The sequence below is a fragment of the Mastigoproctus giganteus genome, chromosome 1, assembly GCF_048544385.1.
Source record: "Mastigoproctus giganteus isolate SK-2022 chromosome 1, ASM4854438v1, whole genome shotgun sequence".
NCBI lineage: Eukaryota > Metazoa > Arthropoda > Arachnida > Uropygi > Thelyphonidae > Mastigoproctus > Mastigoproctus giganteus.
In genome coordinates this window covers 176,188,552-176,213,609 of record NC_143575.1, presented here as the reverse complement: position 1 = coordinate 176,213,609, position 25,058 = coordinate 176,188,552, and the positions used below count along the sequence as shown (strand labels likewise).

Here is a 25,058-nt window from a genome sequence, read left to right as displayed (position 1 = left end):
TGCAATGCTTTTTTAACGTGTTATTAGTACAACCCAAAAGTTTATTTACAAGCTTGAACTTCTACATCATTCTTTGCATCTATTAACTTTATTTCAAGACCTGCAATTTTGCCAGTCTTTCTTCTATCTTATTTATTTATTTTTGCATTTTCCACTTCGGCTGCCTTCATTTTATCCATTCCATTGCTTTCCTGCCTGTTTCTTTCTCAGTTTGCTTTTACTTTTTAAAATAGATATTACTGTGTATCCTTTGTATGCAACTATGTGACAGACTGTAGAACTAGATACTAGATCTTTAATGTTCTCCACCAGCCTGAATGTGGTACCACCCATATGCAGTACCTTGCATTTAAGTTTTAAACCTTAATTGCCAACTCTTGAGCCATCTGCCTAATTTTTCTAGGTCTTGCTGCAGTAGTATGCTTTGATTCCTGTCATTAAGCCCTTTACCAACCTTTGCATTATTTGCAAACTTGGACATTAGCTTTGACTTGTCTTCATCAATATCATAATAAACAATGAAAACAGTAAAGGGACCCAGTAGTGAACCTTGAAGGACCCCACTTTGTAATTTCTTTGGCATTCATACTCCACTGTTTTTGAGGACTGAGAGAATGCACACCTTCCACTTCTTAAAAACTTAATGCAGGTATATAAGGTTTAACATTAAATTTGCTGTCTTTTATGCAGAGTGTAACTTGCTACATCTATGTTTTTTACCAGATGAATGCCATAAAATGCATTTTCCCACCATCAACTCAGCCAAATGGACCAATGGTCTTATTGCGGTATTATTAGTAATATCAGTTTATGCCAAAAACTAATATTACTTGAACCGACTTTTTTTTTTGTATAAGTTCTGCAGAGACTTGATCAATGTATCACTTGAAGAAAATCAATTTGAATAAAGGGAAAAAAAAAAAAAAAAATTTACCAACTATTAATTCAATATCAAGTGACTTCTGAGCCACTTTGTATAATATATAAGACTATAAGTTTCAGTATGCTTTACGGAACTTATAATTCAACATTTACATTATATTCCAAATTGAAGTAACAAAGTTAGCCAGAATACATCAAAAATTTTAAGAAGTGAACTACATGGTAAAAGGATGTCTTGTTATATGAAGATGTATATTTATGTATAATTATAGATAAAAATTTTGCAATTTTTCTTTTTAGCAAAAGAGGAAAAACTGAATTCTTTTAACTATTTTACCATACAAAAAAAAAATATATATATATATATATCCAACACAAAAACCGAATAAATGAGATAATAATACAGCACATCCAGTAGAGACTGAACTTGTACAAGATACTACATAAATTTTCAGGCTTTCTTGAATAACTAGATCTAATTTTTGGCAAAAAATTTTTGTGGCTATGATTCCATATTTTGACAAGACTAATAAACACCTTTGTCCTAAAAGAACTTGTTCCTCTTACAGAAAAGTAAATTTTAAAGCTTACATACATTGATCACTTTAATTACTGAATTTTACTAATTTTTATCCAAAACAGAGGACAGAAAATTTACATATTAGAGTTCTGACAAAATGTTGTGTACTCATCCACCCTGGTAGACTCTAAAGGAACCCATTAACTATGCAGTTACTGACAGACAATATAAATAATAATGGATTTCCTACCAACATTATATTACAATGCAGCATATTTCTCTACTTAGACATTAATTTAATATGAAAGAGTTGAAGGACATTATGAAGACCGGTATGAAAGTAATGTCTCCAAATTTTTTGTTTTCAAATGTGGTGCTGTAGATCATTTCGCATGTCATTGAGAGGTCACTAGAAGTCTCTAGTTGCACTACCGAGTGGCACTGTGATTGGTCTTATGAGTGCAGCACACAGGTAGTTCAAAATGGTGGTACCTATCAAAATCCATACGTGTCTCAAAATGTTTATGGTGGCAATACTGTAGATGCGAGTACAGTTAGATGTTGGGTAAGACACTTTAAGAATGGGGAAAGTGACATTTGTTGACAAGCCCTGAAGTGGCTGGCCAGTAACATCAGTGACAACAGACAAGAGCACTGATCAAAGAGGGCTGCCACATCACAACACGCAAATTTTGTGATGCAATAGGTATAGGGAAACCTGCTGTGAAACCGTCATAAAGGAACTAGGCTACAACAAGGTTTGCTCCTGGTGGATCCCAAAAATGCTGACACGTGAGCACAAAGAAGCACGGAAAGTCATCTGTACAGAACTTCTCCAGTGCTATGAGAGTGAAGGAGAGGTTTTCTTTCACGCAGTCACAGGTGATGAAACCAGGGTCCACCATTATCATTCTGAAACAAAGAGACAGATGATGGAATGGCACCATCAAAATTCACCATGCAACAAGATCAAAAGACAGCCTTCTGTTCGTAAAATCATGGCAGCAGTGTTTTGGTACGAAGATGGAGTCCTGCTGGTGGACTTCTTGAAGCATGGCACCATAATCAAATTCAGATCCATATGTGAACTAGTCTCTGGTGACATTAAAGCTCTTTTTTTTTTGCCACCTAATGTAACGTTTCAGTTTCATCTGGATGAGATGGTGTATTGTCCAAAAGCAACAGTGCTTTTTCTGGGAGTTTCTTTTCTGACAGAAATTTCTTAATTGCAGGAACAAAGTCTTCATGGAACCATTTTTTCAACAAACATGAATCCATCTCTAATCCAGCCACTAGATCAAAGTCTCCTGGAGACCTTGAAACGGAACGACAGACGACGACTTTTAAAACAACTCCTGGAAGATCTCGAAAATGGTGGAACTGTTGCTGAAAGCTTTAAAAACAAAAGTGAAACACGTTATTTACTAACTGACAGGTTCATGGGAAGTAGAAACATCAACTCTCATGAAGTCCTGGAAAAAAATTCTCAGTGAAACCGAGGAAGAAGATTATGATGAAGATAATCTTCCACTTAGAGAGCTAGTAAAAAATCTTCCAAATTCAGAACCTATTACGGCAGAAGACATTCAAGATTGGATTAATGAGGATGAGCAACAGGAGATGTCCGATGACATGATTATAAACTTAGTGAGTGAAGACAAAGATGGTGTGTGTCCAGGAGAAGGCTCAAAAATTTTGCAATACGGAAGGCCTAAATGCGATTGAGACCACACTGCGATACATCGAACAGCAGAATGAGAGTATGCTTGCCAATCTACTGTTGTTGAGCCGTCTGAGAAACACTGCAGCAAACAAGCGAGAAACTTCTTTAAAACAGAAGACTTTTAAAGACTTTTTTTCTAAAGCCTGATGCTGTAATCACGATGATGCATGTACTGTACGTATAGAATGTACAGTACAATACTATGTAAGTAAATAAACACAGGCTAAGGCAAAGAAAGCCCACATAAGAAGCACGGAAAATTTCGAACAAGTTTTGCCGTGAAAGTACAGTATACTGTACTTTGCCGTACCGCACTTGTAGTGTTGCTTGCTCGGTAAACAGACGGTGGATATTATCGGTCTGCAGTAGAAGTGGAGAATGATATATCGATTGACAGGTAGGTGTGACAAATGATGTACTGATTGGTGCATGAACAGAAAAGATGATAACATTGGTTTAGTCATTGGTTGGCATTATGACATGTATTAATGAATAAAGAATGGTGCATAATTAGTTTCAGAATGAACGGCATACAGATAATATCAGCAATGAATCTTTTAAAGTTGGAAGAAATTTGTGGGGAAAAATGAAATGATGCTTCAACTTCTTTGATGAAATCTAAATTAATAAGACTGAAACTGTACTGTTTTAAGTGGAATAATTATTTTAAACTAATTTAATCACGAACGGAGTCAAGTGGAAAGTTCTGGCATTGTAAAATATGTTCTGCGTGCGCAAGTGTCTGAAAAAAAAAAAAAATTACAAAATAAAAATACAGTAACAATAAACAAATTATCCTCTAGTCCACCCATGATTCTAAAGAAAAGAGGTCAAGTTACCCCTCCACTTCGGGAGGAGTCCAAGCTCCCACGGGATTCAATTTGTACTCCTATCTGATAACACCCACCATCTGTTTACCGAGTGAGCAACAATACAAATTCCATCACGGCAAACTACTCCGAAATTTTCCATGCTTGTTGTGTGGGCTTTCTTTACCTTTGTCATAAACACAATTACAGTATGTAATTGCATGCATACATACATGTATTCTTTTTCTTATAGTACATATGTATGTACATGTACTTCCTTAATAGCAAGAATGAGGTGGATCCTAGAGGAGAGGGGAACATTGTCGCAAGGTCAGTATATGAAAATTTTCAGTGTTAACCGAGTTTGATCGTATCTGAGCTGTTCTTAGTCCACATTCGCTCGGATAATCTGGACTCTACTGTACTTGGATTTCAGGAAAGCTTTTGATACTGTTGCACATGGAAGACTACTGTAACAATTGGAGCAGTATGGTATTAAGGGCAAGTAGCTACAATGGATAAAAGGGTGACTGAGTGGGAAAGGACAGAGTGGTAATCAATGGACACTGCTCTTTGTGGACTAATGTTATTAGTGGAGTTACCCAGAGTTCGGTGTTGGGCCCACTGTTGTTTTGCATATTTATCAATGATATTGATGAAAGTATATCAGGCTTACTATCCAAGTTTGCAAATGATACTAAGGTTGGCAGGGTTCTTAATGACAGTAATGGTAGTATACTTCTGCAACATAATCTAGAAAAGTTGGGCAGATGGGCTGAGAAGTGGCAACCAAAGTTTAACACTGACAAATGCAAAGCACTGCATATGGGTAAAAGAAATCCCAGAGAAATGTACCAACTGTGTGGTACTACACTTAGGGTGGTAGAAAAGGAAAGACCTGGGAGTAATTGTGCAGTCAGATATATAGTTTTTTGAACAGTGCAGACAGGCTGTCAGAGCAGGTCATGAGATATTGTCAATGATATACAGGAATTTTGCTAGTAGGGAAAACGAGGTGATTATCCCTTTGCATAAGGCAATGGTCAGGCCATGCCTTGAGTACTGTGTACAGAGAAGGGCTACATGACTGTTGAGGGGAAACGAAGGGACCCTCTTACCAAGGAAGGCTTAAGTTCAGTAAACTGCAGTGCCTGGAGACTAGGCACCTGCGAGGTGATCTGATTGAGGTGCATAAGGCCTTGAATGGGTTGAGCAGGCTCAATCTGATAGGGCATAAATTCAAATTGAGGAAAGGCGGTTGTAGAATAGATGTGTGGAAATTTTCGTTTAGCCAGTGGGTAGTTGATTGCTGGAACCAACTTCCATCCATCATTGTGGAAGTTAATAGCTTAAATAAATTCAAGGAGGAACTGTACAAACTTTTAGAGGGAATGGATATGTAAAAAAAAAAATTTTTTTTTTTTCCTCTTGCTGATGCTACATAAGCTTTCTTTCTTGCACCACATGGCTCTACTACTACTCTTCGTATTAATAATACAGCAATGAAAAACGTAAACTAAATACAATATACAGGTAGGTCCCATTTTACAACTTTTCACATTAACGACTGTTTCAAGATATTACCTGAAAAAATTGAAAATAACAAAAAAATCACAACTCAGTAACATGTTGCAGCAATACCTGCAAGTCCAAACATGCACTAGGCATTTCTTTTGTTTTTCGTGGTGCAGTGTGGGTGGAATGATAGCTACGCCAAGAGTTATTATTATTAATAGCCATATGGTGCAAGGAAGCCTGAGGCTTATGCTACACCAAAGAAAAAAAAAAATTCCCAAGTTACCCTGAGAGAGAGAGAGAGAGAGTCAAAAGTAGAAGGGAATCACCGAGAAAGAGAAGAATGATGATATCCAGCTTAGGACCCTGGGTGTGCCAAGCCCATACTCACCAGATGTGAGCCCCCGGGGTTCTTTGTTTACATTCAGTGTGCATGTTCGTTTCATTGTGAAGTTTCCCTCAATTGTTAATGGGTTACACAGTGTTATTTCTCATTAATAATAATTTTTGTGTAACCATGAGCTCTAAGCGTAAGGCAGTTTCTGTGCTGGGAAGGGGGGCCCAAAAAGAATGTAAAACACTAACAATTAAGGAGAAAATGGATGTGATCACATGGAGTCTGGTGAGCATCGGTCGGATATGTGTAAGGCACTGAGTTTAGCATCACCTACTGTATCAACGATTATGAACAATGTTGATAAAATAAAATAAAGCAAACAATGTTGATAAAATAAAGTGCCACAGGGATAACAAGTGTGTTATCCTCCAGAACAACTTATTCATGCAGTGAGACAATGGAAAAAAATGGAGAAATTGTTAGTGCTGTGGGTTGATGATATGAACCAAAATAACATTCCTGTTACACAGGTGGTAATTCTGGACAAGGCAAAGTCGTTATTTGACAAAATATGTGAGGAGTCTGGTAGCACTGAAACATTTACGGCCAGCAAAGGGTGGTTTCATCAGTTTAAAAACTGTTGTAAAATTCACAATGTGAAAGTGTCTGGTGAGGCTGCTAGTGACGTTGCAGTGGTGGAAGAGTATCCTTCCGAATTTAAACGCTTAATAGACGAAGGCAACTACCTCCCTGATTTAGTTTTTAATGTGGACGAAACGGAAAGTGGAGTCATCACTTGAGTAAATACGTACTCAAGTGATGCCTCCACAGGACCAAAGTAAAATTTTATTTTATTAATTATTTTATATATAAGTACAGTAAACCCTCACTATTCACGGGGGTTATGTTCCTGAGAAATGCCGTGAATACCGAAAACTGAGTTATGGCTCCCATAGTAATAAAGGGGTTCCGTTCCAAAGTATGAAATATATAAGAAAAACTAATCTAAAATTTCGTCTATGTATGTATTATATGTACCTTTGTAATATGACTATATACATAGACAGTACATAGTGAAATGCAAGCATAAGGCATCGAAATGAAAATAAGAAACAAATTTAATATTAAGTGTAATATTTATTAGAAATTGCAAACAAATCTTTCAATCCAGCGCCTTTGCTATAGCTAAAACACTTATCCCGCCAGTGCTATCACCAGTTTCGCTAAAGTGTTGATAAAGGTGTTTTGCCTTTTCACGAATGATGAGTGAACTTAACGGAATTTTATTTTGAGTTCGGTCTTCTATCCACAGATTTAAAGCTTTTTCCATTTTTTTCTAATTTAACATTGAGTTACAGAGCAAATTTTTGAAGCAATTAGCGCATTTTCAGGGACACTACGGCGGATTTTTTCTTCCAATTTCTTGATTGATCGTACCATTGACTTATTGATTTTATAATGTTTTGCCACTGATGAGACACTTTCACCATTAGAAATTTTGTCTAAACTGAATTTTACTTGCTAATGTCATCACCTTCTTTGATCTTTTCACAATTCCCTTGTTATTCGTAGCCATATTTTTGTAGGGGTTAGAAAAGAAGTTGTCCACAATAAAGTCACTTTCTTCCGTTAACACACTCAAAAAAAAGTCTGTTTACACTAACACACTGCAAAACAGTAGATTTTTCACTTTTGTAAGCATATCAATTTATAAATTGATAAATTTATAAATTGATAAATTTATTCAATTTATAAGCATATAAATTAAAAGCAAACAACGAAACCTTCCATGACAAGCACATAGCACATACTGAACAAGGATTAGCGAGAAACAACCACGCTCGCGATTTTGTCACCCCCTCTGCCCCCACCCACTGAGCGCTGTTTTGACCAGGAAAGATGATATTAGCCACGCCCATGTTTTTTTATGGCGGAAAATGTTCACGGCGATTTAAAATTCACATTTTTTTTTAGGTTTCATTTTATATTAAATCAGCGACCGTGAATACGCGAATACAGATACCGCGAATAGCGAGAGTTTACTGTATAAATAAAACATGTGCATTAAATGTTTAAAATATTTAATTATTTATAAAGAACAGAAATATTAGTGCATACTTGGAAAAATTTTGGGAATTTTGGAACCTATCCCATTCAATTTCATTATAATTTGGTCTTGTTTTACGACTTTTCATTTTACAATCCTGTTTTGCTGGAACCTAACCATGTAAAACAGGTCCTACCTGTATTGTAGAGTATTGTATTTAGTTTAGAAATAATTTAGAAACAATATATACATAAGGTAAAACATTTTGGAACACTTTGGTTCCTTCATCAGTAGCACTATAACATAAACATTAAACCCTTTGAACTGTTAAAAAATTTCAGTGTTTATGTAGTGCTATTGAAAAAGGAACCAAAACATTCAGAAAAGCTTATATATGTATGTATGCTGTTAATTAAAGTTTTCTAAATTATTTTCCTAATTTTTTGCAAAAGAATAAGAGAAGTTTACTTCAATATGATACATAGAACACTTCCGTATGAGACTCTCCAGAAATTAAAACGAAAACAATTAAAAAATCGAAAATCTTACACTACAGTAAGAAATAATTAACAATAATTAAAAATCAAATGAACACAATTAAAAATCAATTTAACGTAATTAAAAATTAAGTAAAAAATTAATTTAACAAAAAAAATTGCAAAACGATTTTCCTTCTTGGAGCTGAAAATGCTTTTCAACTGTATGTTGTGATCACAGGAATGAAAATTCATTCTTCATTTTAATTTCTGGAGAGTATCATACAGAAGTGTTCTACGTATCATATCGAGATAAACTTCTCTTATTCTCTTACAAATACTGATATCAACGTAGAACGTATTGAGCATTATAGCTCTGATTCATACTATCAAATTATTTTCCTCAACACAGAGTAGTATGTTTAGTTTACATATTAGACATTAATATGACACTTAAGTAACACACGCAGCACTAAAAATTATAAGAAATACAAGACATATAGCAGAAGCACTGTATGTCTCTAATGAGTCAGTAACATTAGAGCAAAACAATATTAAGCAAGATTTATTTAAAAATTCACACCTCAAATTCTTTAGGATCAAACATATTTTTAATGATCACCGTTCTTTCACTCTTTGTCCTCATACCACGAAGTTTTTCTGGCCTCCAATCAAAAAGCCTAAGAGATACACATTGCAATAAGTCATAATTTAAATATCTTAAAATCATAATTTACATAATAAAATTAATAACCATCAGTGTAGGGTTGTAAGTAAAGATGGCAAAAAGCACCTTGAATAACTGAATGTTCAGTTAATACAGTATTTTATTTTTAGCTTAAATTCTTGCAGAACACACTTATATGGTAAATCCAACACAAGTTTCTAATATCATGAATTTTAATTTATGAAAATAACTGAAGTAAGAAGTGATACAATACACATTATGTTCAATTCATATAACATTTTTAATGTTTTGACATTAAGAATTATAATAAAAATTCTCAGAATTCAATGGAGTTGCAAAGTTTCATCTGATATAAAGGGTTTGGTAAGTGATAATACTGGCCTCACCACCCTTGCAGCTAGCACACTGCTTGCAATCATTGCCAAAAAATTTCACAGTGATGTTAATTAAAGATGTCCTAGTAGTGCAAATCAGTTGGATCACTGAAGCATTCTAGGAGTCCTACTGGATAAGTTTGTGAATTTGGGTGTATATTTCAACTTTTTAAGGCCCCATGCACATGCTTAGAGTCTTGCATCTGGTCAGGTACTTGTGGGTTATCCACAGTGCGAGTCAAATTGTGTCTGTTCTTTGGTAATTTTTTCTGTTCACAGTTTGGGTGTGGTTTCAGTTTTTATAAATAATTCATTGCCATATGACACTAAAAGGCCAAAATTAAAAAGGTTCAACAAAAAGAAAAAGGTGGGAAGAAGATGTTTATTAATTTGATATGAAAGATTCAAGAGATGAAAATGTTGAACCTCCATATGATGAAATAAAAAATTATAATGCAATGAAATTTTCAAAACCAATTTTTAACAATGAAGATTTTAAATTTGAAGTGGTAGGGAAACAAAGATCCAAGAATATAGCAGATAACTGTCCTCTTTCTGCATAGCAGGAATGTGTAAAAGTAATTATGTTATGAATATATTTTCATTGTTTATTCTATTGTTTTTTTTTTTTAATTTTTGTGTATTATATATACACAATAAAAATATTAATATTCTTGATGGTTGATTTGATTTTTGCATTATTTACATTAAAATTTTTTTTTTTAATATGTCCTTTTTTGTTTTTGTTTTGTGGGTCGGGTTTGGGCATGGATCTAATGATGGATCTGTGCAGGACTTTATAAGCCTAGTATGCCTATGCATAAACATGCCACAGTGTCTTTTCTACCTTGTAATGAATGACTGGATCCAAATGCAGTCTTGGCAACTTTTTTTGGGCTTTTTCATTTTTTGGTCTCAAGCAAGCATTGCATAGTTGTTTCTTCCAGTGAAATAGTTGAAAAGACCACAGAAGACAATTTAAGAACACATATACTGTAACATCATGGCCTTTAGCTGATTTAGCACTAACACCATCAGATCAACAAACTTTGCAGCAACATCAAAACATCAGCTTTATGGCTAATCAAGTAACTTTTTTTTTTTTTTTTTTAGGAGCATTAGCAACTAAGGCCATATTGCTCCGGGATATGCAGTGGTCATTCCTGACCTTTCCGCATCCTCCGTATTTGGTGGTGACGGGCTCGAACCCCGGTCTAATCAAGAAGCATGTGCTACGCACTGCTGCTCCTTCCCACCTGGCTACGGAGGCACCAATCAAATAAATAAAGTTGCCAGGAAATAAAATGCCTATTTTAAATGTCCAACACAGAGTTAAGAAAAGTAACTGCTAGTGGGATGGAGAAAACAGAATTTTGATACTTCATGAGAGATGGCTGTAACCCTTTTGCAATAAAAGTAAATATAGTAAATCAATGATTTCATGGAGTGCATCCACCAAAACAGGCTTTTCATCTGCATGGAACTCTGATTTAACTACCTTAGTCTTATGGTATTTACTAACAGTTAAAATACTTTCTCAATGGCACAAACAAGAAAAATTAAATAAAAAAATAAATGATGGCTTGAGAGAGAGAATCTACACTTTTAGGGAATAGCGTATATGCAGAATAAGAATTTATAATATTAAATACTTATGTAAGAAAAATTATTGAAGAAAACAGTGACAGAAAATAAATTATTAAATGGGCAAAATGCCCTTTTAATGAATCGTGCCCTTTTAAAACTGTGATATCTTTATTACGTCCCATAATGGCTACTTTATCACTTTGACTTACATGACCAAATGCAAATCACCACTGCTCTAGCATATGAAGCTGTTTGGCTTTTATACTGGGAGATATGTGACACAGCCCATTACAGATGGGGTGGTTATAATTCAGTGATCACTGAATGTATAACTTTTATAGCTTGACATTTCTCCCCAAGAGTTAAGTACCAGTAAGTCTTGGTCATTACAAAACATACTGGTTACAATTATGCAGTTTAAACCCAAATACAATTTATAATCATAGTTAAAATAATGCAGTATAATTATTGTAAAAAAGATGTGTACAGTTTAAAAACGGTTGTACAGATGATTTCCTTTGGTACACTTTGTCCAGATTATTATTCAGCATCCAGCAATAGTCTGTCTGCCAATACACATTTATCCAGAAACATTTAGAGCAATTTTCACTTGACTTAATGCCTTGATGGAATTGTCCCCACATGCTTATCACTTACTGTATGCAGGTTTTCAGGAAAGGTGCCTAAATGTGAATACAAGAAATGTATTTTCAGCAATACACTATATCCCATTTCTTTATAAGCATCGAGCAGTTTCTGAACTCCCACCTTTTGTATGCAGGAGACCTGCAGTTACCAAAAATGTTTCATGTAGCCATCTGAAAGCCTATCATGCTTTTAGTTCAAGGGTGTGTACACGTAGAACGCAGGTAGTGCTTATTGGAAACCAGCAGCAACATACAGTTGAAGCTTTTCACTGGCTATCAACACATAGAAAGCAGTTAACTAGTGCAACTTATCGGTATGTGAAGGGGGTAAGTTTTGCACTGGTCAACTGCTTTCTATGTGTTATAGCCAGTGAGAAGTTGTAGCTGCTGGTTTCCAGCAAGCGCTACCTGCATTCTATGTGTACACACCCTAATACACTAAGGCTTTTCAAAGCTTTTATCCTGCATATGCTTCCTTATTTGAAATCCTACAAAGATTCTCGCTTTCACTTTTGTGGCACTGATCTTTGGAAATTTCTCACTGAAGTATTGAAATCTCAAATTCAACTTACCTATCAGTTTTACAATGAATCCAATGAAAACGTTTTCACTGGATCCACTAATGGAATGCACTATACACAACTAAACGTGCTTCTTTGAGGCCAGTTGAATGAGGTCATTCACCTCATCTTGGGTAAGCATTCTAGCTCTGATGTCTCTTCTTCAGGCATGTACTCACGATCGGCCAAAGTTTTCAGGTGTTCACTAGTCACTCCATCTTATTCTACTAAACAACCTAGTCCATGTTGTGGAGGTATGAGAATGGGCCTATTGTCATCATGAGGGTGTGGTCTTGTCAATGAATTCAGGTTCAGATAAACAATCTTGTGCTTATTCTTTGCTTAGAATCTAGTTAGATTCATATTACAAAAGTAACAATCACTATCCTGGTCTCTTGGCTCTCTTCATACCATGGATACAACAAACGACATAGACTTTTCCATTTTGTTCAACCAGTCATGTAATCCAGTCGAACAAGCAGAAAAAATAATGCAGTGCCTACACCTTATTCTGGTCATCTTGAGGACAGTCAAAGTATAACTAGTAAATTTTTTGAATATCCATCACTACTGCATGCAAATATGATTACCAGATCTGATGACATATTAGGAAAGAGCAGCACATATAACAAAATTTGTCGGGAAATTTTTATACTTATGAGGCATGATGATATGTTTCAGTAATTCACTGGATCTTACCTGTTATAATTTATAATCAAATTATTAAATTATAAAATAACATGGACATAGATATATTCAAACAATTACATAAATATGAATGTATGAACATAATAATAAATAATAGTTAAATTACTTGAGAATCTCATAAATCTGGCATTTTGAAAATATGCACACAGCCTAAGTATTAAGGGGTAATTGATTTTTATTAGCTAATACATTAACTTTGATACCCACAAAACATTAGTCACCAGCTTATATTTGTGAAGGTCTTTTCTGTGTGCATTGTGCAGCTGGAACAAGTAGGCACTGCTTCTTAGTAAATGAAGGTATTTCATCTGTGAAGAATAATCACAGTGGAGGGTGGGTGCAGGATTTTTGTGCATGAGGCATTGTTAAAATAGTAGACCAGGCCCAGTACCAAGTGACTATGGGCAGCCATTAGGGAGCAGCTGTCCAGGTGCCAGCTGTTCCCTGGTGGCAAAGAGGCCTGCCATACAGGTCTGTTTTGCAGAGGTTCTGAACAAATTCAGTTCATCAGGTGGAGATAGACGGAAGTCTAGATGCCACCTTAGACATAATAATAATAAAAAATGTGAAGAATAATCAATCCAAGTAACACCAGCATCTATTGTTTGCGGCATTCTAATGTCAACAGATGCATTTGAATAAGAGTCAGAATACACATCACTTGAACAGAATTCTATTTCAGTATCAGACGACATATTATAAAGAGCTGATTCAATGTTATATGCTTCAGTATACTATCCATCCCTGTTCCTTTTCAGTCCTGATTCTCCAGGGTGTGGATCCATTATAACAATCCTTTAGGGTAAAATTTTATAGGAAAACAATTTTTACAATAAATTTTATCAGTAGACACACACTAAGGATGATGTTTTGTTTTTCGCAAACTAAAAAATTAAAATTCAGTGTGCATAATCTTCAAAAAGTATTGTGGCCAGAATTATGCCGAGTGGCATAATGTATTGTGGTACACCAATAATGTTTTTAGACTAAATCAAGGATAAGGAACCTTCCCATTGAGAAAGAAGCAGTAGATTTAGGAAAAATTTAAATTTAGAAATCATAAAATCTGAATGGTAATATTAATTAAGTTTTCCATCAAATTCAAAAATTTCAGGCCAAATATGACAGAAAAGATCCAGAGATAAAAAAAAACCCAACAAATAGCGAGACAGACCATGGTGATTAGGCAATTTAAACACCCTGCATTATCATTTACTTAGTAGTATACACAGTTAGTTCAAAGCTTCTCTTAAGTTAAAACTGTTTGCTACAAAGTTATTATTGTGCAGATTTTTTGTTAATCATAGTTTAATTCCAGGATTATGAACAGGAGAATTATTTTAATATGGTTATGCTTGGGCATAATAAGTACGTGCAGCTATGTTGGCAGTATACAAGAAAACCAAACAAGGACCTTCTTATTTTGAACTTATATTTGAAAAAATCATTAATTCAAACAAGCATACACATAACCTGGAGAGCATGAAAACAACAGTACAGTAAAACTACAATTTAATGGACTACATGGGTGTAAGGTCTCTCTGTTAGATCCTATTGTTTATTAAACTCAAAATAAATATATATATAATATCCAAAGATGCTAGAATGTTAGGAAGAAGTGCTATACTATGAAACAAAAATCATATAAACGTAATACTGTATTTTACTGTACTTACTAGTTTTGTAAAGCAAAAGACCTTGGAATTTTGCTGTCATATAATAGCACTGAAGATGAATAAAGCTTATTTGGAGTCTGAAGAGCTCTTGGGTATTTTTGCTAAGGGTTCAGATGACTCCCTACTTGATTTCTGACATGATGGTGAGAAAAATCTTGGTTTCCTGTATACTGTGGAAATATTTTAACTGATGTAAATACCATCAGACTGAGGCAGCTGCATCACTGACTCTGTTATGTATGAAAAGCCTGTTTCAGTGGATGCTGTCCATTAAAACAAGGGTTAATTGTACTCAGAAAACATCAATGTTCACTAAATTTTATAAGCAAAGTTGTGGGACACGCACACACATGCATGCCTTTTTATTGACATTATCCAGAGTTGCTGATTAGAAATAAATTTTACTGTTGCCAAACAACCACTCACAATATTCCTGAAAGTACTTAAGGTTACAAAGAAGTGGAAGATTTTTGTGTAGCAAATTTTGTATAGTGCCTGGAAGAAATTGAACAATTAATATCAGAAAGAATAAATGGTGAAAAAAAAAAAAAAAAACCCCAGACATCTTAAATGGTGGAAAGAAAAAAAAAAAAAAAAAAAAACACCCAGACATCTGTTGATGAATAGGATATCTCTGAAGAAAGTTGATTGAATTAAATAATCATCAAAATCATCATGGCAATACAAACAGAAGGGTATAGGGCAAAGAAGCTCCTGTGAGAGACTGACAAAGATTGAATTTGGATTCAAACTGAGTGAAATTTTGAAATAATTTTAATGTGGAAATCTATTTTTTGTGGAATGTCAAATATGGATTGCAATTAACACAACCTCCAGCAAAGAAATTAATCACTTACTAACAGTTAGTTTTTCTTATAGTTAGTACTTTAATAATTTTCATATCCGAAAAAGTTAAGTTCTATCCATAAACTTAATGCAACTTTCTTAACATGATGTTAATATAACAAGTATTTAAAGCTTACAAAAGCCTCAGGATTTACCACTTATCTAATATGTTCACTGAAAGACATTGTAGTTTTGTTTAACAAAATTAAGTAAATAAAACCTTTACTTCATGTATTAACTGTTAGTTAGTATTAATAATTAGTCAATTCAGTTAAAATTCTGAACTGAGAAGGCCACATATACAGTACGATGCTATCACAACTAAATGTTCATTTTTTATATAGTTTTCTAATAACTTGAAGCATTTACTTCAAATTTTCATGGAAATTAACTCTTACCACCTTTTGTCATCTCTTATATTGTTCGATTAAGTCACAACCTGGTCGTCAGCTCCTATGCGTAGAGTGCCTACTCTCTCAGTGAGACAGTGCTGCTACATATTAGAAGTGCATCAGTGAAGGGATTCACAATATGAAATACCATATAGCGATGCCTTTCATGCAAACTATTTGCTTTCGTTATAGAGAATACAATGTTATCACACTAACCCTACATCAGTTTTCAATTTATTTAGCCTGACTTGAAGCTATGCCTCTAAAGGATTCTCCTGTCCTTGGAAGCGAATTCCAAAAGGGTTCAGAAACATCAGCTGCAGCCAATTAGTTAATAAACTGAATATGCTAGTTGAAGGGAGATCAACTTTAGCCTCAACTATTTAGAATTTCAATAAACTAAATTATGTAACTAATACATGGAGTAAAGTGTTAATTTACTTATTTAATTTTGTTAATAGTTATTTTAAAATGTTTATAAAATGAACAGCTATATATGTATCAATCAAGTCACAAAACCTACTTTTCCATTCTCTTTTTAATTTTTTCCTTCTCTTTTGGCTTCTTCTTTCTTGGCTTTTTGGCAGGATCATATGCTCCTTTCAACTGAAATGTTGCTTGTTCTACATGAATCACTTTATTTTTAAATCTATACCCATCTAGAATGTTAACAGCTAGTTGCACAGATTCCACCTAAAAATATATTTATTGAAAAATTTTACCTATTTATAATTATTATTTTTATTATTTTGTTAATGGAATTCACTTAAGTTAAAAAGCTTCCTTCAATTCTTTTTTTTTTTTTTTTTTTTTACAGGAATTAATTTCAATTTTGTATTCTTTCTATTCATCCAGTGCTAAGCAGGGTAATACCTTATGTGCATTACTCAACCTCTGGCATTGCTAACTAGAATTTAACTATCCAAATAGGGAAATAAAATCTTAAAAAAAAAAAAAAAAAAAAAAAAAGAGAGAGAGAGAGAGAGCAGTTTATTCATTCTATATATGTGTTTATGATTTATATGTAACTATCCTGCATAAATCTTTAACACAATGTTCTTAATTTCTGGTCAGCCCACCACTTTTTCCCTTGATGTAGCTTCTTATATTAACACTGACCTCATTTCTTTTCTTCCTGGTCAAATAATAACGATGGCAAAATGCTGTAATAATGATGCACATAAAACAACAAGTATGGAATACTTGGACACAGCATTAAGTTTAAATTGACACTTTTGATGTCATCTTGCATACTGTGCCTAAAAAAGAGACATCAAACTTCTTGAAAGAATCCAGCGACAGGGAGCTTGCTTGGTGAGATCTGAAAATTTGGTAATAAGGCACCTTAGTGGGAATAGTAAAATGAATGAAAGTGAATTTTTCACTGTTATAGACGATTCCAGAATCAGAGGCCATAAATTCAAATGCAGAGAAAGAGATTTATATTGAATTGTAGGAAATTTTCTTTTAGTCAACAACCTGTTAATTAGTGGAATAAGTTACCTCTATGGCTGACAGATTAGGAATTCAAAGGCCAGCTGGATATTTACCTATGTAAGGGAAACCCAGGTTGTTTATTTTTTATATATATATACACACACACACAGGGTGTTTCAAAAGTAATGGTCAATAATTTAAAGGTGATATGTACAGACTACAATATCCAAAAAAAGCCTAGTAAACATGGGTCCTTAAGTGAATTGTTTTCGAGATATTGCACATTTCTAGTTGGGATCCACCAACTTGTTTGTTTAGATTAAGCCCATTCTCTCTGTTTCCCCTCTCTCTCAATGCTCTGAGACGTAGCAGGCATACTAGTACTTGTCAAAGGATAGTCAACATGGAAAGAGGTTACAGCAACGAAGAGTATGCGGACATGCACTTCACGTATGGTAAAGCCAATGGTAGTGCACTCGAGGCTTCACATTTGTACCAAGAAGCATTTCCCCACAGAAGGCAGCCCAACAGGTGCACATTCATCAGGGTACATCAACGCCTTAGAGAACATGTGCACTTCACACATGGAGTACGAGCAGGTAGGCCCAGAAGCATAACACCTGATGTTGAGGAAAGGGTGTTAGAAAGAGCATCCTGTAACATGTAACATCTGTAAAATCCTGTGGTGCTGAAACTAAAAATTAAAAATGTATTACCTTATGTTTAATAAAACCACCTTTAGCAAAGGATTAACAGTTTTTTTGCTAAACTAGTGCTCCCATAGTCAGCGGCGGATCTTAACAGAAAATGTGCATTATCTTGAAAATGGTTCATTTGTGGCCAGACATTCATTGGGACTTTTTTTTGCTTATTTTAGTTTGTACTTTTCACCTTTAAATTATTGACCATTTTTGAAACACCCTGCATATAAACATATATATATATATAAAATATTAAAGATAATAGAAAATAATAGAAAAAATAAATAAATCAAATAATACCATTCAGGGATATAAGAAAACGCAAAAAAAAAAAAATTATTGCATTTTACCCACAATCCAGATGACTTCAGCTGGGGCCAACCACCCAGACTGAAGGCAAAAAAACGACAAGAAGTTCTCTGTTTCTGTAATGATCAATATATGCTAAGTAATCTAAATCTAAACAAAATATAGTAATTAAAAATGGTTAAGAAATTTTAGAAATTTTAGAATCAAAAGTAAGAAAATATAAGTAAATTATAAATGTAAGCATATATTAATCATCGTTGACCCGACAGAGAACATAATTCCTTAATGATTAAAATAAGATTAAATATATAATACATACTACATATCTACCGTATCCAGGACATAATGTAGTAATGATAATATTCGTCAAAATAATAGTCATCAAAATAATGTGGTGCCCCCTATGTGATGGATATGATAAAAATAAATAAAAATAAATTAATTAACCAATGAAATTTAAGTTAACGCAAAGAGAAACATGCAGATAGTAAGAAGCTGATATTACTGATATATATATATATATAAAATATTAAGGATAATAGAAAATAATAGAAAAAGCAAATCAATCAAATAATAATACTATCAGGGACTTAAGAAAATGCAAAAAAAAAAAAATAAAATAATATCGCTTTTTACCGACAATCTAGATGACTTCAACTGGGGCCATCCACCCAGACTGAAGGCAAAAAATGACAAGAGGTTCTCTGTTTCTGTAATGATCAATATATGCTAAGTAATTAAGTAATTTAAATCTAAACCAAATATAAACCAATATAAGCCAAATATAAATCAAATGTAAATAAAAAGTTAAGGAATTATAGAAATATTAGAATCAAATCTTATTGATTCTAATAGAAATAGAATTATATATATTTTTCTAATTCTAATAGAATTAGAATTAGAAATATATACATATTTTTTTTAATATTTCATTTTAATTTTTGGCTAGCAGAGCAGAAGCCTGTCTTTGTACTATACTCATTAAATCTGCACTTAAATTACACTCTTTATTTTTATTTCTCCGAAATTATTAGGGCAATCCGAGGACGCAGGAGAAACTATTTCTTATCTATACCACTATTTTTTGCCGTTATGGAGTTCAGGTTCTATTATTCTTACTCCTTTAGTTTTTCTTCTTAATATCTGCATGTTTCTCTTTGCGTTAACTTAAATTTGATTGGTTAATTAATTATTTATTTGTACCATATCCATCACATAGGGGGCACCACATTATTTTGACAACTATTATCGTTACTACATTATGTCCTGGATATGGTAGATATGTAGTATGTATTATATATTTAATCTTATTTTAATCATTAAATTACGTTCTCTGTCGGGTCAACGATGATTAATATATGCTTACATTTATAATTTATTTATAATTTACTTATTTTTTTACTTTTGATTCTAAAATTTCTTAACCATTTTTAATTACTATATTTGGTTTGGATTTAAATTACTTAGCATATATCGATCATTACAGAAACAGAGAACTTCTTGTCGTTTTTTGCCTTCAGTCTGGGTGGTTGGCCCCAGTTGAAGTCATCTGGATTGTGGGTAAAGTGCGATAATTATTTTTTTTTTTTGCGTTTTCTTAACTCCCTGAATGGTATTATTTGATTGATTTAGTTTTTCTATTATTTTCTATTATCTTTAATATTTTATACACATTATGGTTGTAATGCATGATTGCTCGCAACTGCATTGACCCATAAATATTAGTTACAGTTACAGTCGTTATAATTATTAACTTTCTTTTTTATTACTGATATAAATATATATATATATTTTTTTTAATATTTCTTTTAATTTTTGGCTAGCAGAGCAGAAGTCTGTCTTTGTACTATACTCATTAAATCTGCACTTAAATTTATACCTCAGACAATGAATTTTTAATACTTATGTCTTATGTAATGATCTACCCATTTTTAAAATGTACAGGCATTCTAAATTCAGTTCTGTGGTATTAAAAAATAGACCATTACATAGAAAGTAAAAAAAAAAAAAAAAAAATTCAGATTGGCTAAGTGCAAAACATGAAATAGACAATTTTCTTCATATCATTCCTTTACTTATGTAAATGAATAATATGGAAACCAAAGTCAAACTCTAGTTATTATTCTAACCAAGTCTGAATGATATGGAAACTTATGGAAACCAAAGTCAAAATCTAGTTTTTCAAGTAAAAATCTTATGAATAGATAGTTTCCTTAAGACTAGATATGGATGGACATTCTCCATATAGTTCACTTAATCTTTGATACACACTTGGATATGAATAATTCTGATGGCTTGCAATAGCCGTGAACTATTTCATGACTATGTGAACCCTTCCCCCCCCTCAGTGGCGGATTTAGCACCTGAGAGGCCCCAGGTGCAATTCAATTTTGAGACCCCCCCCTCTAAATATTTTGGGTACCACTACAGTGTGCATTCTATGTGCATGTTTTTACTATAGCACGCACTCTAGATTTGGTGTTGCGATTTTAATCATTTTGGTTGCGCAATTCTTTTATACATATTTTAATTAATGTTTAAATAACTACCATCCATCCCAAATCTAACATTAATACATAAAATTAATACATAAAATCCAGCATTAATGATAATGTATTCTACTTCAGATTCACTTAGTTCACATAGATATTTCATATAATATGTGGGGATATTCGTATAAGAGTTTACTAACTTCTCATATTAAATTATAGTTTTATTCAGTAACGGTAATAAAGATGAGTGTAAAAATTTAAAATGAACAATTTTATTTTATTTTTTTTTTGAGACCTAAGATTTGAGGCCCCCTCGATTTAAGAGGCCACAGGCACGCCTCGTGTGCCTGTGCGGAAATCCGCCACTGCCCCCCCCCCCCTGCAAATTCTGGGGTTTTTTTTCACATGGAGGGTTTTTCATCAATATAGCTGTCCTAGCGTGTCCAGCCTGCTGGGCAATGTGGCCCATTCCTTCATAGTGCATGCCACTCACGACTATGTAGGCAGCTAAGTGACATGTCCTCCCTGAGTTTAAAATTAGTGTGCCATATATTGTATTTTTAAAATACAGGTGTATCTCACATTAAGGTGCTTTGCCAATATGGCACTTTTTCAATTATATTCATGTTTATTATTTTCAGAGCATGCCTTGCTCTTAAGGCGGTTTTCAGCGGTGACTTGCACATCAGCTGACTCCGAGCTGAATCAGGCAAGTCGACCGGTGCCATTTTGTTACCTGAACTCAGTCTGTTTACAGCATTTGTGTACTTCATGTCTCAGTGTTGTATTCTGGCAATTTTAAAAATTTTTTAAATTTTTTACTTGTGTTATTGTTATTATTGTAATTGTTAATTACAGTACAATGGCTCCTCAGTGTAGTGCTAGTGAAAAGAAGAGTCACAAACCTCTTACTTTAAATCAAAAGCTAGAAATGATTAAGCTTAGTGAGAAAGGCTGAACACTGAGATAGGCAGTAAGCTAGGTTTGTCATGCCAAACAGTTAGCACAGTAGTGACCTCAATGGAGAAATTCTTGAAATAAATTAAAAGTGCTACTCCAGTGAACACAAAAGTGATAAGAAAGTGAGACAGCCTTATTGTCAATATGGAGAAAGTTTTAGTGGTCTGGATAGAAGATCAAACCAGCCACAATGTTCCTTTAAGCCAAGGCCTAATCCATAACAAGGCCCTAACTCTTCAATTTTATGAAGTTTGAGAGAGAGAGGCGAAGCAACTGCAGCAGAGAGGTTTGAAGCTAGCTAGTAGAAGTTGGTTCATGAGGTTTAAGGAAAGAAGCCATCTCCACAACATAAATGTGCAAGGTGAAGCAGCTAGTGCTGATGTAGAAGCTGCAGAAAGCTATCCAGATGAGCTAGCTAAGGTAATTGATGAAGGTGGCTACATCAAGCAGCAGATTTTCAACGTCAACAAAACGGCCCTTTATTGGAACAGGATGCCATCTAGGACTTTCATAGCTAGAGAGAAGTCAATGCCTGACTTCAAAGCTGCAAAGGGTAGGTGTGCTAATGCTTGAACGCGGATACCAAAGGGACGGATGGAAGTCTGAAGAGTTTCCCTTCATGGCTCGAAAATGGATGTCTGGCAAGGATTTAAATTTATAAGTATATTTTAGTGACAATTGCTTTTGTCGCAGGGACAGTGGCAGTTCACCTGCTTCAACATATAAACTCTGGACAGGTCAAGTTCTAAATGCCCTAGTAACAAAATGGATGGCTTGGTGGTGAACTGGGTCAAGCCACCATAATACAGTTTCTAGACAATGCATACACTTGGGAACCATAGTCTAATTTAGATTGGACCTGATAAAGGCAGAGTAAAGTGCAGCGGTTTGCACCCCAGTTATTGGAGAAGATAGCACATTGAAGATTCAGCCCCCCTTGTGCACTTTGTCCGATTGACGGATATGTGGTAAAAATGTCAACTTTCCATCGAATACGAGGCCCAAGAATCGCCTTGGGTGCTACTGGAATGATGTTTTGTCCGAACTTGAGTTCTGCTTCAGGATGAAGGTTCCATTTGAGACAGAAGTGTACACAGATGGTCTTCTGAGGCTAGAACCGAAAACAGTTAGCCACTGCCCAAGATTTGACAGTCAGCAATATGCTGCAATTGTCTTTCGATAACCCTTATGTTGCACGATTGACAGAAGATGGTAAAGTCATCAACAAAGAAGGCACTCTTTACAGTTACATGGGAGGAGATTTATCCATGGAAATAATGGAAATATTTTAACTGGTTTTAACTGGTTAGTGTGACCAGTGTTTCTGATTGATTTTAATTCCCATTTCCCTATATAAAGATACTAAATGTAGAAGAAACCCATTTCCCTATATAAAGATACTAAATGTAGAAGAAACCCATTTCCCTATATAAAGATACTAAATGTAGAAGAAACATTTAAACCTTTAAATATAAATTAAGCAATAAAACACACACACAATATACATTTAAAAAAATGCAACAAAAATTACCTTAAAATAATGGAACCTTATATGTATACTGTATTTACATTATTTACAATAACATCTTGTGAAGCTGTTAATTTTCTGATTGCTCAAAACCATTAAATGCAGTGTATATCCAGCACTACCAAATCCAGTCATTTTAGTCAATCCAGTCAATCAGTCATTTTAGAATTTTCAATTCTGTTTCTAATGAAAAATTCTTCTGATAGCTTTTCACCTGCTTTGCATAATTAGCTTGACCTCTTTGAGGCCATTCAAAAGTATACATATAAAGCATGTAAGAAAGCAAAAATATACAGCAATAGCAAAAAAAAAAAAAAAAAAACTCTTCCCATTTCACCCATCCATATGCTCCAAAAATTTGTCCACTTCTTCCTTGAATTTATTTAAGCTATCAACTTCCACAATGACAGATGGAAGTTTGTTCCAGCAATCAACCACCCATTGGCTAAAGGCAAACTTCTGCACATCTATTCGACAACTGTCTTTCCTCAATTTCAGTTTATGTCCGCTCAGGTTTGCAATCTGAGCAAGAGGAACAATCCCATCAGCATTGAGCCTGCTCAATTCATTCAAGAACTTATACACTTCAATCGGATCACCTCACAAGTACCAAGTCTCCAGATGCTGCAATTTGCAGAACTTAAGCCTTTCTTAGTAAGAGTACCCCTTTGTTTCTCTCACCAATCCTGTTGCCCTTCTCTGTACTTGTTCTAGCAACTTCCTAAAATGAGGCTTCCAGACCTGCATGCAGTACACAAGGTGTGGCCTGACCATTCTCTTATATAACGGGATAATCACCTCCTTCTCCCTACTAGAAAAATTCCTGTATATCATTGGCAAGACCCCATTACCTACTCTGGCAGTCTATCTGCACTGCTCAGAAAACTTCCTATCTGACTGCACAATTACCATCAGGTCTCTTTCATTCTCCACTACTCTGAGTGTAACACCACCAAGTTGGTACATTTCTCAGGGGTTACTGCTATCCATATGCAGTACTTTGTCAATGTTAAACTCCAGTTGCCACTTGTAAGCCCTTTTGACCAACTTTTCCAGATCCTGTTGCAGCAGCATACTGTCATTACTGTTATTAACAACCCTGCCAACCTTTGTATTATCTGCAAACTTTGACATTAAGCTTGATATACTTTCATCAATATCTTTCTTAAATATACAAAACAACAATGCACCCAACACCGAACCCTGGGGGGGGACACCACTAATAACAGTCCACAAAGAGCAGTGTCTGTTGATTACCACTATGCCTTCTCCCACTCAACCACCCTTTTATCCATTGTAGCAACTTGCCCTTAATGTCATACTGCTCCAATTTGTACAGTAGTCTTCCATGTGTAACAGTATCAAAAGCTTTCCTGTAATCCAAGTATATGATATCAAAATATTTTTTTGCATTCAGTGCCTTTGTGACCACATCATATATCCAATCAAATTGATCACACAAGACTTCCCCTTAACACCCATGCTGTGTCTGAATTATTACTGCAGTCTTGTTTAGTGTTCCTGTAATGCTTCTTTAACCAGTGACTCCATTATTTTCCCTGGAAGAGAAGTCAAACTAACAGGTCTGTAATTATTTTTGTCACCCTTTGATCCCCTTTATGAAGTGGAGATACATTTGCACATCTCCAATCCATGGGGACTTGCAAGTCCAATGATTCTCTCATAATTATAGCTAAGGGTTTACTTACTTCCTTTGCCACCTCCTTTAATATAACTTGATAGATTCCATCCAACCCAGGTGCCTTTCTTATGTTTAACTTCAACAATTTCTCCTCCACTTTGCTCTCAGTTATTACAAAATCATTTAACTCCCTGTTAGAGTT

At 34.4% G+C, this 25,058-nt stretch overlaps 1 protein-coding gene across 2 annotated transcripts in view; it reads right to left on the bottom strand.

Annotated features, from left to right (window-relative positions):
- The window catches only part of barc (RRM1_TatSF1_like and RRM2_TatSF1_like domain-containing protein barc), a 98,372-nt gene that overhangs the window by 10,380 nt on the left and 62,934 nt on the right, over positions 1–25,058 (bottom strand). For both annotated transcript variants that reach the window (XM_090383164.1, XM_090383157.1), the window contains exons 5-6: positions 16,311–16,480; positions 8,893–8,989 (exon numbers count right to left, since the gene is read on the bottom strand). In XM_090383164.1, the coding sequence (XP_090239290.1) occupies positions 8,893–8,989; positions 16,311–16,480 (267 nt within the window). The remainder of the gene's footprint in view (positions 1–8,892; positions 8,990–16,310; positions 16,481–25,058) is intronic.